The sequence below is a fragment of the Tachysurus vachellii genome, chromosome 20 (genome assembly GCF_030014155.1).
Source record: "Tachysurus vachellii isolate PV-2020 chromosome 20, HZAU_Pvac_v1, whole genome shotgun sequence".
Classification (NCBI taxonomy): domain Eukaryota; kingdom Metazoa; phylum Chordata; class Actinopteri; order Siluriformes; family Bagridae; genus Tachysurus; species Tachysurus vachellii.
This window is the reverse complement of record NC_083479.1, coordinates 6,782,757-6,797,913: the sequence shown is the minus strand read 5'-3', so window position 1 is coordinate 6,797,913 and position 15,157 is coordinate 6,782,757. Positions and strand designations below refer to the sequence as shown.

Sequence of the window (15,157 nt, the reverse complement as noted above, 5' to 3'; positions counted from 1 at the left end):
CCTATCTTTTGGTTTTATATGATCTGTCACACCTACTTTGATCAAAAGGTGCAGGTTATTTGGTAGTACTTCAAGTACAAAAGGCTACAGCAGGGGGCAGAACTTTTTCTTACAGAGCCCCACAGTTAAAGAACAGCCTTCCTATTAGTGTTTGGGACTCAGACACAGTCTCAGTGTTTAAGTGCAGGCTGAAAACACATTTGTTTTGTCTAGCTTTTTATGAATAGCTTTTCTTAAGTAAAGAAGTAGATCTGGAGGGCTCATGTGCATGGAGTGTTTGGTGAACTGGGATGTCTGGATGCTGTCAACTTACCACCCTCGTAAGTCGCTCAGGTTTGCTGACTGTGGAGTGGTAGGACGCGTTACGTCCCAGGAAGCCCTCATGACTGTGTCACCTTGTGGCACTCCCTTTTACTTATGCTGTCATAGCTAGTATGGCCGGAGTCCCTGTCTGCTCTTTGTACATAATGTACATTGTCCGTAACATGATTACATTCATACCTAATACCTCCTTCCCCTCTCTCTCTCATTGCTTCTTCTTCCGAACCTTCTTCATCAATTCTGACGTACCCTCCCAGGGATTGATCTGCATGGTCAGCCAGTGACTCATGGGATTGCTGTGGATGCAGTCAGATGTATTGCCTGGTCTTTTTCAGCAATCATTTGATGACTTTAGCAGGAAGGAATCAGTGTGGGGTATATGGTGAACTTGTGCTGACCCATGAGTTCCCCAGGTACTCTTGCTAACAACTATAAACTGTTTAGAAAGGACATTATTTAAATTTACATTATTTATTGTCATGTGTCATCCAAATGAGGATGGGTTCCCTTCTGATCCTGGTTCCTCTCAAGGTTTCTTCCTCATATCATCTTAGGGAGTTTTTCCTTGCCACTGTCGCCTCCAACTTGCTCATTAGGGATAGGGATAGATGATAAGGCAAAAGCATCCTTGCCTTGTAATTCAGCCAGTAGACTGGGACTCATGTCCTTCCACCCACTTTGCATGACGAGGGTCCGGAACTGAACTGTGTATTCTGCCGCAGTTCTTGCGTCCTGACTCCACTGCAGTAATTGGACAGAGATGTCCCTTCCTTCCACTAGGTATTTGAAAACCTGCTGGATCCTGCCTGACTAGAGGAGTAAGAGAAAGGGAAAACCTTTGAGTAAGGGAAAAAGCAACAAGGGAGACCAAAAACCAGAAAACAGAGCAAAGAATCATAAACAGAAACACTACAGCAAAGAACAATGGAAAAGGTTTGATAGAGCAGATGAACTGACAATACTTAGTCACCTAGCTTAGATTTAGCACAGTTTAAATCACTAAAAACAGGAACAAATTTGAGTGACCCAGAAGTGTTAGTTTTCGGATGAGGGTTGGCGGATGATGGATGATGTGACACTATGCTTATAGTTGTGCAGATCTGGGCTTATAGAGGTTTCACTAACTGTGTGTTATTTTTAATTTTACAGTAAGCAATTGTAAAAGTTGTTTAAAAAATAAGCTTACTGAGCTTTTAACAGAATGAAAAACAAAATAAGAATTCATATTTGTTATTTGAATACATTATTGACTTTGCCACTAACAGAGTGGAAAAAGTATGAATATCTAGTTAGAATATCCAGAATACAACACATAAGTGAAATACAAGCAGAATATTACTATATAATTTTTTGTAATTGGAGGCATATGGACAGTGAACAGGTTGAGGCCTATACTGGATCAGTTTTGCAGCCAACATCGGTCAGGGTGTTATCTGTTTTGCATGTCTTGTTAACTCCTTACCTGTGAATAGGAAAAAGGATATTTTTTGAGAAAAATGAGTAACCAGTATAATAATAAGTAATGCAGTGGTTAAAATCTATGCAGTAAAGGTAAAGTTAGGCTGGTCAAGGAGAAAAAGGACAGCCGATAGGAATTCGATAGAGAGATTAGAGGATCATTTCACTTTAAGAGGAATAATGGTAACTGTGATGCTAAACAGTGATTAAGTATCAGCAACTGCCTAAAATTTTAAATTGTTTAGGTGCATCTGTTAAGCATGAATAGGCTTTGTGTAGCAAAGTACCTTAGTTTGGCAAATCTTATCAGAGAGATTCATTGTACCTTTACTAATGTTAAAGTTAGAGTCTAGGTCAGGTAGACTGTTTAGAATAGTGTTGTTCCTGTGGGACACATGCAGCTGAAGTCTGAGAGAATCCACTCATTGTTGAGGCACATTGATAAAGTTTTGGGGTTTTTAGGGTTTGCATGTGATTGTCCTTGTTAAAGACATTGCTCTAAAAAAGAGCAGAGTTAAGTAGCAAGTGAGAGAAAATACAAAAGACAAAAAACAGAACATAGAAAAATTCCTGGATCCGGGTGATAAGTGAAAGGAATTTCTGAAGAGAAATAGAGAAAATAAGAGAACAGAAAAAAGTGTATATTGTGCTGAGACTCCTATTGTCTCCTAAATATATAAAAATACTTAAAAATATATAAAAATACTTAGTCATAAATGTAAATGTAAATACACACAGCTTGATTAATTTGTAGTCCTTCTATCAGTATAGTTAGCAAACTGCCAGTACGTATTTTGTTATATCAATAAGATCTATTATAGGGGCACTCATAGTCTTCTGGAGTTTGCTCTGCATTCTTTCTGTTAAAGTGAGGTGACATACAGCTAAGTATGGTGACCCATACTCATAGAATTTGTTCTCTGCATTTGACCCATCCAAAGTGCACACACACAGCAGTGAACACACACACTGTGAACACACACCCGGAGCAGTGGGCAGCCATTTATGCTGTGGACAAGGGATTTGCCATCTATCAACGATTATTTTGGTGAGCACAGAATTAATCTTATTGTGTTTGTTCGGACCTTGCATATTCAGAATCAGAATCAGAATCAGCTTTATTGCCAGGCATGTTTTCACATGCGAGGAATTTGTTTTAGTGACAAAAGCTCCACAGTGTAACAGAATGACATATACAGTATAGACGGAATTGTATGTACACATTTACAGGTGTGAAATGTGCAGTTGAAATATACTGTACATATACAATATAGGCAATTTGTATGTACAAATTTGCAAGTGTGGGAAATGTGCAATTGAAGTAAACAGTAAACAGTATAGACAATATGTATGTATGTATGTATGTATGTATGTATGTATGTACAAATGTGCAAGTGTGAAATGTGCAATTAGGTGTTGAGTGTTCCATTAATTGTTGTTAATTGTTCATCAGATGGATTACTTGAGGGAAGAAACTGTTCCTATGTCTGGTTGTTCTGGTGCTCAGGTCTCTGTAGCGTCGACCAGATGGCAACAGTTCAAAGAGTGAGTGTGCTGGATGTGAGGGGTCCAGAGTGATTGACTTTGCCCTTTTGCTCACTCTGGAGAAGTACAGGACTTGAAGAGAGGGGAAAGTTGTACCAATGGGTCGGCAGTCCGGACTACCCTCTGTAGTCTCCTGAGGTCGGATTGACCTCATCCAAATGCACACATCCAAATGCACACACATTGCATATATGCACACACACAACATGTGTACAATACGAGATGTGTGCAAATGGCCAATTTACCTGTGATGGTCTGCAGCATTGAGAACCCTTTGTCTTGAACTTGGGGAACCCGTTAAGGTTGAGCTATCATAGGCAGTAACTGAAGTCAGTGCATGTGAAAATCCCAGGAAATCAGCAGATACTGAAACCTGTTTCAAGCTCATCTGCCACTAACAGGTGTGCCAGGGTAAAATTTAGTTTCTAATTCTAATATTCTAGTGAATATTACCTAAAGCTGCTGGTCCCATCCTGCATTATTTTCTGCACTGCTGTGCTGGACAATTGGCTGATTAGAACTTTGATCAAATGAGTTGCTGTGCAGCACTGTTTGAGCCCTTACAGAGTAACATTTTGACTCAACTCACTAAGATTTGACCAAAAGGACAAGGAATGTGCAAGGAATGTCGTTTTGGTCAAGGAAGACCACAGTCTTCTGCTTCAGTCTTTTTCAACTTTTTTTTCCAGTTACTATGGTATATTATAATTACAAGCATTTTTGTGTCAAAAGCTTTTATTGACAATTAATTTTTTTTTACATACAAGTTTATGCAGAGTCAATCTTTGCAATTTGCCCTGGCATGTTGTCAATATATGAAAATTGACAGAATAAAAACAGGCAGTATTATTTGTAAAAATTAACATTTTTGTCATAATCAAAACTTTTGGCCACGACTGTATGTATAAAATAATACTACTTCCTACATTTGGTTAGTTACTGATTACAGTTTAAATGAAACAGTGGCTTACTAGGATTCATACAAATGTACCTTTTGGGCTTGATACTTGCACCTAAAAACCCTGTGCATGCCCTTTACACTTTACACTTGAGCAGGTGACAGCATTCTTAATTCTCAAAGAGGCTGTAGCTGATTTCATAGAGGAATTGTAAGTGTATTTTTGGTTATGGCTGAGATCCCATTTGAAAGTCTTATATTAAAAGCTGCAGGCTAGAGAAGGGTAACAATTTATTTATTCATCACATGCATTGCCTTTTAAACTTACTATAAATCAGTTTTAATGGCTCATTTAAAGGTTATCATTCCTTCAAACAACACTACTTCTTCACTTCACAAAGGTTCAGATGAGTAGGTTTTGTAATGATATAACTGTGTTTGGTAAACAGCTGAAATGATTCAAACAAGACCACATTTACCAGAAAAGCTGCAGAAACGTTCACATATTCCACATTAGCAATCAGGTACATTTTTTTTTAAACATGGTGGCAGGAAAACATGCATTTTATTTCAGTTTGCATAAATACTGTGCTAAAGAGGACAGTCAGCCTAAAAACATCTGACAAGTTACAAATATGCTGGTGTTGAGACTTTTTTATTTAGACTGAAAATAAAATGGTAAAAGCCATGATGATACAGCAACAGGCCACATAAGGACTTTTCCGTTCACCTGAAACATAATGGAAGATAGAAAAATATCCAGTTGAATCACAATTCTTATTTATCATAGTCAATGTTCTTTCTGGCATACAGCAAAAAACATACCTATTCTTGCACATTTCCAGAATATTCCAAGAAACCTGTGAACAATTTTTTAGATTATGTTAGAGAATGAAACAAACAAATGCTGCTCCCTACATTAACTACCTGTTTTAAAAGGCAAAAATATTTAAAACATTATCTGCAAGACAGATATTGACAGAATTGAGCATGCTTACTGAGCAATTGATGATAACTTTGGACTAAAGACTTCAGATACATACCCAGTTTTGTTCTTATCAAGCAGACTTGGTGCTAGGGCTCTTATATATGCACAGGTGCAGATGAGCAGCAATATAACGGTGAGTAAACTCTGGAAATTGAATATAGCAGACTGCAAGAAATAAGAGAAACATGATGATTTTAAATTGATATGTTTAAAATGTAAGTTCATGTTTATGTAAGTTTTTTCAGATGATAATTTTGCTTCCTTAGAGTAAGAATACACACACACACACACACACACACACACACACACACACAGTCCCTTGAAAGTTTGTGAACCCTTTAGAAATTCCTATACTTCTCATAAATCAGATTTTTAAGTCCTAAAACACTTTTAAGTCCTAAAAATGAACAAAGGGAATGCAATCAAACAAATGAGCCAACAATATTATACTAATTTGTTCAAGTATTGAGAAAAATGATCCAGCATTACATACATGTGACTTGCAAAAGTATATGAACCTTGGATTTCATTATCCGTTGTGAGCCCTTGTGCAGCAATAACTGCAAGTAAAGTGTCCTGTAACTGTTGATCAGTCCTGCACAATGTCTTAGAAGTAGTTTATTTCATTCCTTAGTACAGAAATGCTTCAACACTGGGATTTTGTTGGGTTTCCTCACATGAACTGCTTGCATCAGGTCCTTCCACAATTTTTCTTTTGCATCAGGACTTTAGGCCATTACAAAACATAATTTTTTTTTGTTCCTCTTTTATCATTCTTAGATACACAAGTCGTGGGTGCTTGTGCTCATTGTCTTTATGTATGATCCACTTTTTATTGAAATGGAGTTCATGAACAGATGTCTTGCCAATTTCCTTTAGAATTCACTAATATAATTCTAAATACACTGTTCCATCAATGAGGACAAACTGTCCTGGCCCAGATGCAGCAATACAGGCCAAAAGCATTATGCTACCACCACCATGTTTCACAGACAGTATACGGTTCTTATGGTGGAATTCAGTATTTTCCTGTCTCTAAAATAAAGCCTTCTCCTTGTGCAATTATTCCTAAACATGGTATTGGCTTGTTATGCTGATGACACAAAGCTACAGTCAGGTCCATAAATATTGGTACATCGACACAATTCTAACATTTTCGGCTCTATACACCACCACAGTGGATTTGAAATGAAACGAACAAGTTGTGCTTTAACTGCAGACTGTCAGCTTTAATTTGAGGGCATTTACATCCAAATCAGGTGAACGGTGTAGGAATTACAACAGTTTGCATATGTGCCTCCCACTTGTTAAGGGACCAAAAGTAATGGGAACGCTATTCCATGGCCAGGTGTGTGTTATTCCCTCATTATACCAATTACAATGAGCAGATAAAAGGTCCAGAGTTCATTTCAAGTGTGCTATTTGCATTTGGAATCTGTTGCTGTCAACTCTCCAAGATGAGATCCAAAGAGCTGTCACTAACAGTGAAGCAAGCCATCATTAGGCTGAAAAACAAAACAAACCCATCAGAGAGATAGCAAAAACATTAGGCATGGCCAAAACAACTGTTTGTAACATTCTTAAAAAGAAGGAACGCACCGGTGAGCTCAGCAACACCAAAAGACCCTGTAAGACCACGGAAAACAACTGTGGTGGATGACCGAAGAATTCTTTCCCTGGTGAAGAACACCCTTCACAACAGTTGGCCAGATCAAGAACTCTCTCCAGGAGGTAGGTGTATGTGTGTCAAAGTCAACAATCAAGAGAAGACTTCACCAGCGTGAATAAAGAGGGTTCACCACAAGATGTAAACCACTGGTGAGGAAGGCCAGATTAGAGTTTGCCAAACAACATTTAAAGAAGCCTCCACAGTTCTGGAACAACATCCTATGGACAGATGAGACCAAGATCAACTTGTACCAGAGTGATGGGAAGAGAAGAGTATGGAGAAGGAAAGGAACTGCTCATGATCCTAAGTATACCACATCATCAGTGGTAGTGTCATGGCGTGGGCATGTATGGCTGCCAAAGGAACTGGTTCTCTTGTATTTATTGATGATGTAACTGCTGACAAAAGCAGAATGAATTCTGAAGTGTTTCGGGCAATATTATTTGCTCATATTAAGCCAAATGCTTCAGAACTCATTGGACGGCGCTTCACAGTGCAGATGGGCAATGACCCAAAGCATACTGCAAAAGCAACCAAAGAGTTTTTTAAGGGAAAAAAGTGGAATGTTATGCAAGGGCCAAGTCAATCAGATGACCTGAATCCGATTGAGCATGCATTTTACTTGCTGAAGAAACCCAGCGTCTGGTGATGTCTATGCGTTCCAGACTTCAGGCTGTAATTGACTGTAAAGGATTTGCAACCAAGTATTAAAAAAGTGAAAGTTTGATTTATGATTATTATTCTGTCCCATTACTTTTGGTCCCTTAACAAGTGGGAGGCACATATGCAAATTGTTGTAATTCCTACACCGTTCACCTGATTTGGATGTAAATGCCCTCAAATTGAAGCTGACAGTCTGCAGTTAAAGCACAACTTGTTCATTTCAAATCCATTGTGGTGGTGTATAGAGCCAAAAATGTTAGAATTGTGTCGATGTCCCAGTATTTAGGGACCTGACTGTATATGTTTCAGATAAGTCAGATGCGAGTCACCAGCTTAATAAGATTGAAGATTGTGTGAATGACATACAGAAGTGCCTTTATTAGGTCCACAGACAGCCAGAAGTAATCTTTCTGATTACAGAGTTACTCTGGATGGTCATTCTATTACATCATGTGCATCAGTAAAGGACCTTGGTGTGATTATTGATACCGGTCTCTCATTTGAAGCTCACATATTAATATCACAAGGGTAGCCTTCCTTCATCTCAGAAATATGATGTCATTACATAATGCAGAAACACTAGTTCATGCATTTGTTACCTATAGGTTGGATTATTGGAATGCTTTACTGGCTGGATGTTCAGAACGCAGCAGCTAGAGTCTTAACTAGAACCAGAAGATATGAACACATCACCCCTATCTTATCCTCATTGCATTGGCTCCCAGTCAAGTTTTGCATAGATTATAAAATACTATTATTAACCTATAATGCACTTAATGGTCATGCACCACAGTACCTGAGTACACCACAGTACCTTTTTTTTATGATCAATCACACCTACTTCAATCAAAAGGTGCAGGATATTTGATAGTATCTCAAGTACAAAAGGCTACAGCAGGGGGCAGAGCTTTTTTCTCACAGAGCCCCACAGCTATGGAACAGACTTCCAATTAGTGTTCGGGACTCAGACACAGGGCCTTTTTACACATGGTCACTTCATGTGTTTTCTCTGATCCGATAGCTATCTGATTTGTTAAAACTGTTCCATTTACATTAGGACACATAAATGTGTCTTGGCGAATCGGATATCAATCCGATATTTCTACTCCCGCCCAAAATGCAAATATATTTTACCTCATTTCCGGGGTAATTGACATGTAACATGCTTTGGTGTATGCGGTTGCTACAAAAAAAAACAGCATTTACTGTTTGCTGCATTTTCGCTGGCGGCAGCATTTTAAGACCAAACGAGACACCTGGGTGAAAGATCGGAGCCAGCACTGATGGGAAAATATATTTATTTCTGACGCGACGCAGACCACCTCATGATTTATATCCGTCTCGAAAACATTTCGGAGGGCATTTACACCTGGACTTAGCTATCCGATCACAGAAAACGCATGAAGTAACCAGGTGTAAAAACCCCCATAGTCTCAGTATTTAAGTCCAGGCTAAAAACACATTTGTTTTGTCTAGCTTTTTATGAGTAACTTTTCTTAGGTAAAGGAGCAGATCTTAAGTGGTTCATGGGCATAGAGTGTTTGGAGAACAGAGATGTCTGGATGCTGTCGGCTTACCACCCTCTGAAGTTGCTCAGATTTGCAGACAGAGCAGTGGAGGGATCCTTTACATCCCAGGAAGCCCTTCTGCCCTTCTGTCTCTAGCGACAGCATAACTAGACCCTGTCTGCACTTTGCACATAATTTACATTGTCCATCACCTGATTACAGTCATACCAAACAATTTTTCTCTCTCTGTCGAGCTATATAGGTCACTCCCGAGGTCCTGGTGTTCCTGGTGTTCATAGCCTGATCGTCTCTTCTTACGGAGCTACTTCTTTAATCCTGATGTTCTACAGCTGGTTGGAGTGTAATCTGATGTAGTCCTGATCTACAGCTGGTTGGAGTCTCGTCGCATGGTGGTTTGCACTTGCCAGGATAATCTGCATGGTCAGCCAGTGTCTCATGGGATTATTGTGGATGGAGCCGCCCGGAGACTCTCATGCCTTCTTTGAACCAATGTTGTGTCAGTCAGCTGTATGGTCTGGTCTTTATCAGCAATCAGGTTTGTGCTGAACTCAGAGTTTATGATGACCCATTAGTTTCTCAGGAGCTCTCATTTCTACTATTATAAACTGTTGTAGAAATTACATTATTTATATTTACATTATTTACTGTAGAGGGTCACCCAAATATGGATGGGTTCCCTTCTGAGTCTGGTTCCTCTCAAGGTTTCTTCTTCATATCATCTCAGGGAGTTTTTCCTTGCCGCCGTCACCTCCGGCTTGCTCATTAGGGATGGAGATAGATAGATAGATAGATAGATAGATAGATAGAATCTTAAAATTTAAGTTAATCTTTTTTAAATTAATTTTATACTTTGTTTTATTTTTATCCTTATTTTTTCTTCTTCTTTTTCTTCTGCTTCTATATTTATTTCTTTTTCTCTCTCTTCTGTTTCCATGCTTGTGTAAAGCTGCTTTGAGACAATGGGAATTTTTAAATAAATTGAATTGAATTAAACCAAAAAGTTTTATCTTGGTCTTATTCAACCACAGATTATTTTTCCAATAATTCCCTGGCTTGTCCGCATGATCTTCAGCAAACTTCATGGGCAGCAATGTTCTTTTTGGAAAGAAGTGACTCTCTCCTTGCCCCACTGCCATGCACACCAAGGTTGTTCCGTGTTCACCTGATGGCAGACTCATGAACATTAACATTAGCCAAAGTAAAAAAGGCCTTTAGTTGCTTAGAAGTTACCCTGTATTCCTTACTGACCCAATATACTATTACATGTCTTGTTTTTGGAGTGATCTTTGTTGGTTGATCACTCCTAGGGAGGATAGCACTGGTCTAAAATGTCCTCCATTTGTACAGAACCAAACTCTTTAGAAAGGATTTTGTAACCCTATCCAGCCTGATGAGCAGCAATACCTTTTTCTGAAGGCCTCAGAAATCTCCCTTGTTTTTGGCATGTACCACTTCCACAAACATGCAGCATGAACATTAGACTTGATACATCTCTGTTCTTTAAATAACATAAAGGCACTCACAGAGACCTGATTGTCATCCCATTGATTGTAATCAGGAAGACTTGAATTTGACCTTGAAAGTAAATACTAATCTTAAGGTTCATATACTTTTGCCTCTAACAGAGATATAATATTGGAACATTTTCCTGAATAACAAAAATAGCAAGTATAATGTGTGTGTCTGCTTTGATTGGGTTCACTTTGTCTACTTTTGGGACTTGTGAAAAAGTCTGATAATGTTTTGGGTCGTATATATATACATATATATATATATCTCCTGCAAATGCATGCAACCTTAACTTAATTTGACTTACAGCTTTTTGGGTATTTTTGGGGTAAATTAGTCAACACCCTCTATAACTGATTGGCTTGTGGAAGCTATACTGTTTACAAATGTCAGCATGATTTAATAGATTTTATTCTTTTAATATAATTGCAGGACTACTCAGCAAGAGTAATATTCGTTTTTGCAGAACCTAAGGAATCAGAGGGAGACAATTTGTTGTAGGATTTACAAAAAGATTTAGGGCTAAAAGATAAAATGCTGCACTACAGTGCCACCATTGGGCCAGTGCATGTGCTCTTAATTTACTGAGTAGTGGGGGCAATTCTGCACCATGTGAGAAAATTAGCTGATTCTGTTTCAATCTCCAGCACGTTTTATCACAGAAGTTCCAATTTCAATAGCATTAAAAGCACTTTGCGCTTGGATGCCCAAAAAACAATGTTAAATATTAAGCCATTTTTCCAGTGCCCCAACAATGCTTTGCTTTTCAATATCTTAATTGCAGAGCTGCTAAACGGGTTTTCATTGTTTTAAACAATGAAAATAAAGATCTATTCTATTCTTTTCAATTAACTACTTGCCGAATACAGTTTAGTCGTCGTCAACCCCAGAAGCATGTTCAATAAAGATTATTGGAAGGAGAAGATTTACAGTTTAAGCAATGACAAAATACCAAGATGCAAACAAAAAAGTTAAGACAGCTCCTTAAAGCTGATGTAGAGTATACATGCCAACCAGCACAACAACAAGGCTAAGACAAACTAAAAGACTTATGCATGCAGTCTCCTGTGTTCAAGTTTTTTGACCAGAAACATAATACATAAAAGATTTGTACAATGATTAACATAATACAAGAATTAAAATTTTAAACATGAACATAATACAAAAGGTTTAATATTATACAAAGATTAATATACTACAAAAATTCAAGATTTACATTTCTATCAAAAAAAGAAAGTGAGCAATTTAATGGTTAACATCTTTAATAGCTATATATATATATATATATGAATAAAGTGGTTATGTTGAGTTGTCTTTTGCTGACAAGAGGAGATATAATGTATTGTTGTAATGATAGCACCATTAAGAAAAATTCAAAAACAATGCCTTAAAGGAACACTCCGCCCTTCCTAGTTTATTCTTCTACTGTTGTGTGTATACACCACAATACAAAATAAATGGAGAAAAGTTAGCTCGATGCTTAAATAAAGCACTGTGTTGGTTGTCTGTATTAGATTACATGCACCTTCCTGTGTCACCGTTTTTCTTTTAGTTACACTGTGCACACAATGTACCCAAGTCCTTAACAATTACATGAACACATTATTAATGGTGCTTGCAAAGCAACATTATTACTATTGTGCCGGACAAAACTTCGTTGCGTAACTTGTCCCTCAGCTTTTGTCCTAGACCCATGAATGACGTGTCAAATCGACCGGCTCATTGAGGAGAGGTGTGCTCTGACTTTTATAAGCAATCCAAGTACCGGTACTTCCGGTACCGGGTCTCAAAATGGCCTTTTTCCCCATAGACTCCCATTATAAATTTGGAGGTTTATAACTCGGCAAGCTTTCGAACTATCTACACTAAACTCGGCCAGCTCCTTTAGGGTGATACTCTGAACAAAGATTTAAATTGGTGTACCGACTGGCCTTCCGGTTGTGCCGCAGCCCCGCCCCCAAAATATGCAAAATCAACATGGACATGTGACATATCAAAACACTCAGCACAATGCGGAAAACTTCAAGAGTATGACGTCACATGCTCGTCTCGACTAGCCTCCGGGATTTGCAAGCACCATTCACATTTTCTTCAGGAAATATACGTTCTAGTTATTATTATTATTGTAAAAAATCAATCATTTCATATAAGGGTAAACTTTGCTGACTAGCAAGCGACAAATGAATAGAAAGCTAACATAACAGTAGTAATATACTACCTAAAGTGAACAAGAAAAGCTAAGCTAATAACGCTGATTACTAACATTGACACGTGTGCACTTCTAAACTATAAACATCAGTTATAATAGTGTGTGAATATAGAAATAAATATATATAAATATATAAATGTGGATATGTACCATAACCAGAAAATCAAAACCCACCCGAAATCTACCGAACCCTGTGAACCAAACAGAAATATAAACACACTCCATTAACAATAGTTTTAGTCATTTCTCCAACCTTACTTTTAACCAGCACCATTTCAACTTAATTTCAGTTCTTTTCAAGCACTGTGTATTTCATTTTTAAAAAAATGCAAATCTAATGTCCATATCTAATGATGTAGTTTACAGTCGCACTAATATCGCGTTTATACGCTCATTAAAGCCGCGTACACAAGCTTTGTGATACAGAATTCAGTGGGATACATTCGAACTAATTTATAATTCATCAGCGAAAATTATTCCTGACTTAAGTGTTGATGATAACACGTATTATACTGGTAATATATTTAGCCAAACTGGGCTGACAAACGCATTTAAAAACTGGAAGTCAACGTTAACGGTACCTAGTTATCTGTTTCGTTTATTTTGCCATCAGCTATATTAACTGAACTATGATTTAAATTAGTTCTTTAAGAGTTGTAAAGGAAACACATTGTCCCTATTAACACTTTAAGTAGAAAGAAACAACAAACATCTTACCATTTTGATAGCGTTACCCAGCCACCTCACACTTCCTGTGTACGGAGGAAATGACGAAGCTACAGGTGCCCGTTGGGCGCGTACGAATTTCACAAAAGACACAATTTAAGTGTGGCTATTTAAGCAGTAAATTTACATTTGACCCAATGCAAAACTCCAGGAGCAGCTAATTGTAACATTAATTAGAATCACGTCGCCATTCGGCAGGTAAGTCATTACTGTTTATGTTCAACATAGAAAGTTTATCTAAAGCTTATTTAACAAACATGCAAAACGATTCGTTCCCAAACAAAATTGTTGCTGATTCATAAGTAGCATGTCCGCATTTCCTGAGAATTACTTTTATGCAGTTGGTTATTTTATGCAATTATTTAATTTTGAACATTTTACCAATTCATAACCAGGAAAAAGGCAAAGAAAACTCACCCTCAACCCTTACAGTACCTCCTCGTCAATTTGTAGTGTTCTAATCCAGTCCCTTCCCCAATAAAAACCTACAGTCGAACTACACCGCGTGTTATATGACGTCACCGTCGCTAAAGTTCCAGTGTCTGTTTAGATACTATGAGTAAGTTCTTGTTTCATTTATTTATAAACGTCAAGCTTTTAAGACATAAGTGTTAGTATGATGGTTTATTAAAATCGGCATGTCTGGGCCACAAGAAGTTTATTTCCAATAATAAAAATGTTCAGTTTTGTTTAGTTTTGAGAGAGTGATCATGAAAGAGTATTAATATACGTTTACATATATAAACTTTACATATGTGAAGTAAGTCTCAGTGGTACAATAATTAAAATAAAAAAGGCATCAGATTTTTTACACATTCACATGTATCGGATTATCTTGTCCATCATGGACATTTACCACACACGCTGCATCCGCAAAGCCAACAGCATTGTGGATAACCACACACCCCTCACACACACTCTTCACCCCCTGCCGTCTTCACCCTCCTGCCTGGAACTCACGACCAGACTGTGTAACAGTTTCTTTCCACAAGCCATCAGACTCTTCAATAACTGAACTGAACTGTACTGAGCACAAAACACACACACACACACCCCAACTGTATGGACTGCACAGACCTACACCAAATAAACACTCTTCCAATATATATCCATCAAACTGTTTACATGCTGTTTTGCACACTGTTTTGCTCTTTGCACATGCTGACTCACATGTCAGTTGATTGCTGTTTTGCACAATACCTCATGTAACTGCTGCTATAATACTGTGTTCATTCCAGTATTTCTGCACACGCAATATTGATTGATCATACAGTATATACACTGGTCGGTGCTGTTTTTGTGTAATTTCTTTTCCTGCACTGTGTTTTGTCCTGCACTGTCTTGTCTGTCTTGTCCTGCACTGTTTGCACCAGGTTGCACAGATGCACTTTATGTATCTAGGACTAACTTACTAAGTCCTTAGTTCTGTCTTTGTGTTATGTAGCACTATGGTCCTGGAGAAACGGCGTCTCATTACTGCTTTACTGCAACAGCTATATATGGTTGAAATGACAATAAAAGCTTCTTGACTTGACTTGACTTATGCTATGACCAACACAACACAGGGCTTTTTTATGTTCTCAACACTTTTCAAACTCATGTCCTCTGTCTATTCTTCTACCCAACTAAATGAATGACATCA

At 37.9% G+C, this 15,157-nt stretch overlaps 2 protein-coding genes across 2 annotated transcripts in view; one reads left to right on the top strand and one right to left on the bottom strand.

Moving 5' to 3' along the window:
- Positions 1–4,496: 4,496 nt before the first annotated feature.
- On the bottom strand, positions 4,497–13,631 carry tmem167a (transmembrane protein 167A). The gene is made up of 4 exons (XM_060896305.1): positions 13,507–13,631; positions 5,266–5,375; positions 5,048–5,082; positions 4,497–4,952 (listed from the first exon to the last, which is right to left on the bottom strand). Exons 1-4 carry the CDS (start codon positions 13,507–13,509, stop codon positions 4,882–4,884), a joined length of 219 nt encoding a protein of 72 aa, XP_060752288.1. The 5' UTR covers positions 13,510–13,631; the 3' UTR covers positions 4,497–4,881.
- xrcc4 (X-ray repair complementing defective repair in Chinese hamster cells 4) overlaps positions 13,557–15,157 on the top strand; it is a 25,354-nt gene continuing 23,753 nt past the window's right edge. The window contains exon 1 of the mRNA XM_060896294.1: positions 13,557–13,713. The gene's annotated coding sequence lies outside the window, so the exon portion shown is untranslated. The remainder of the gene's footprint in view (positions 13,714–15,157) is intronic.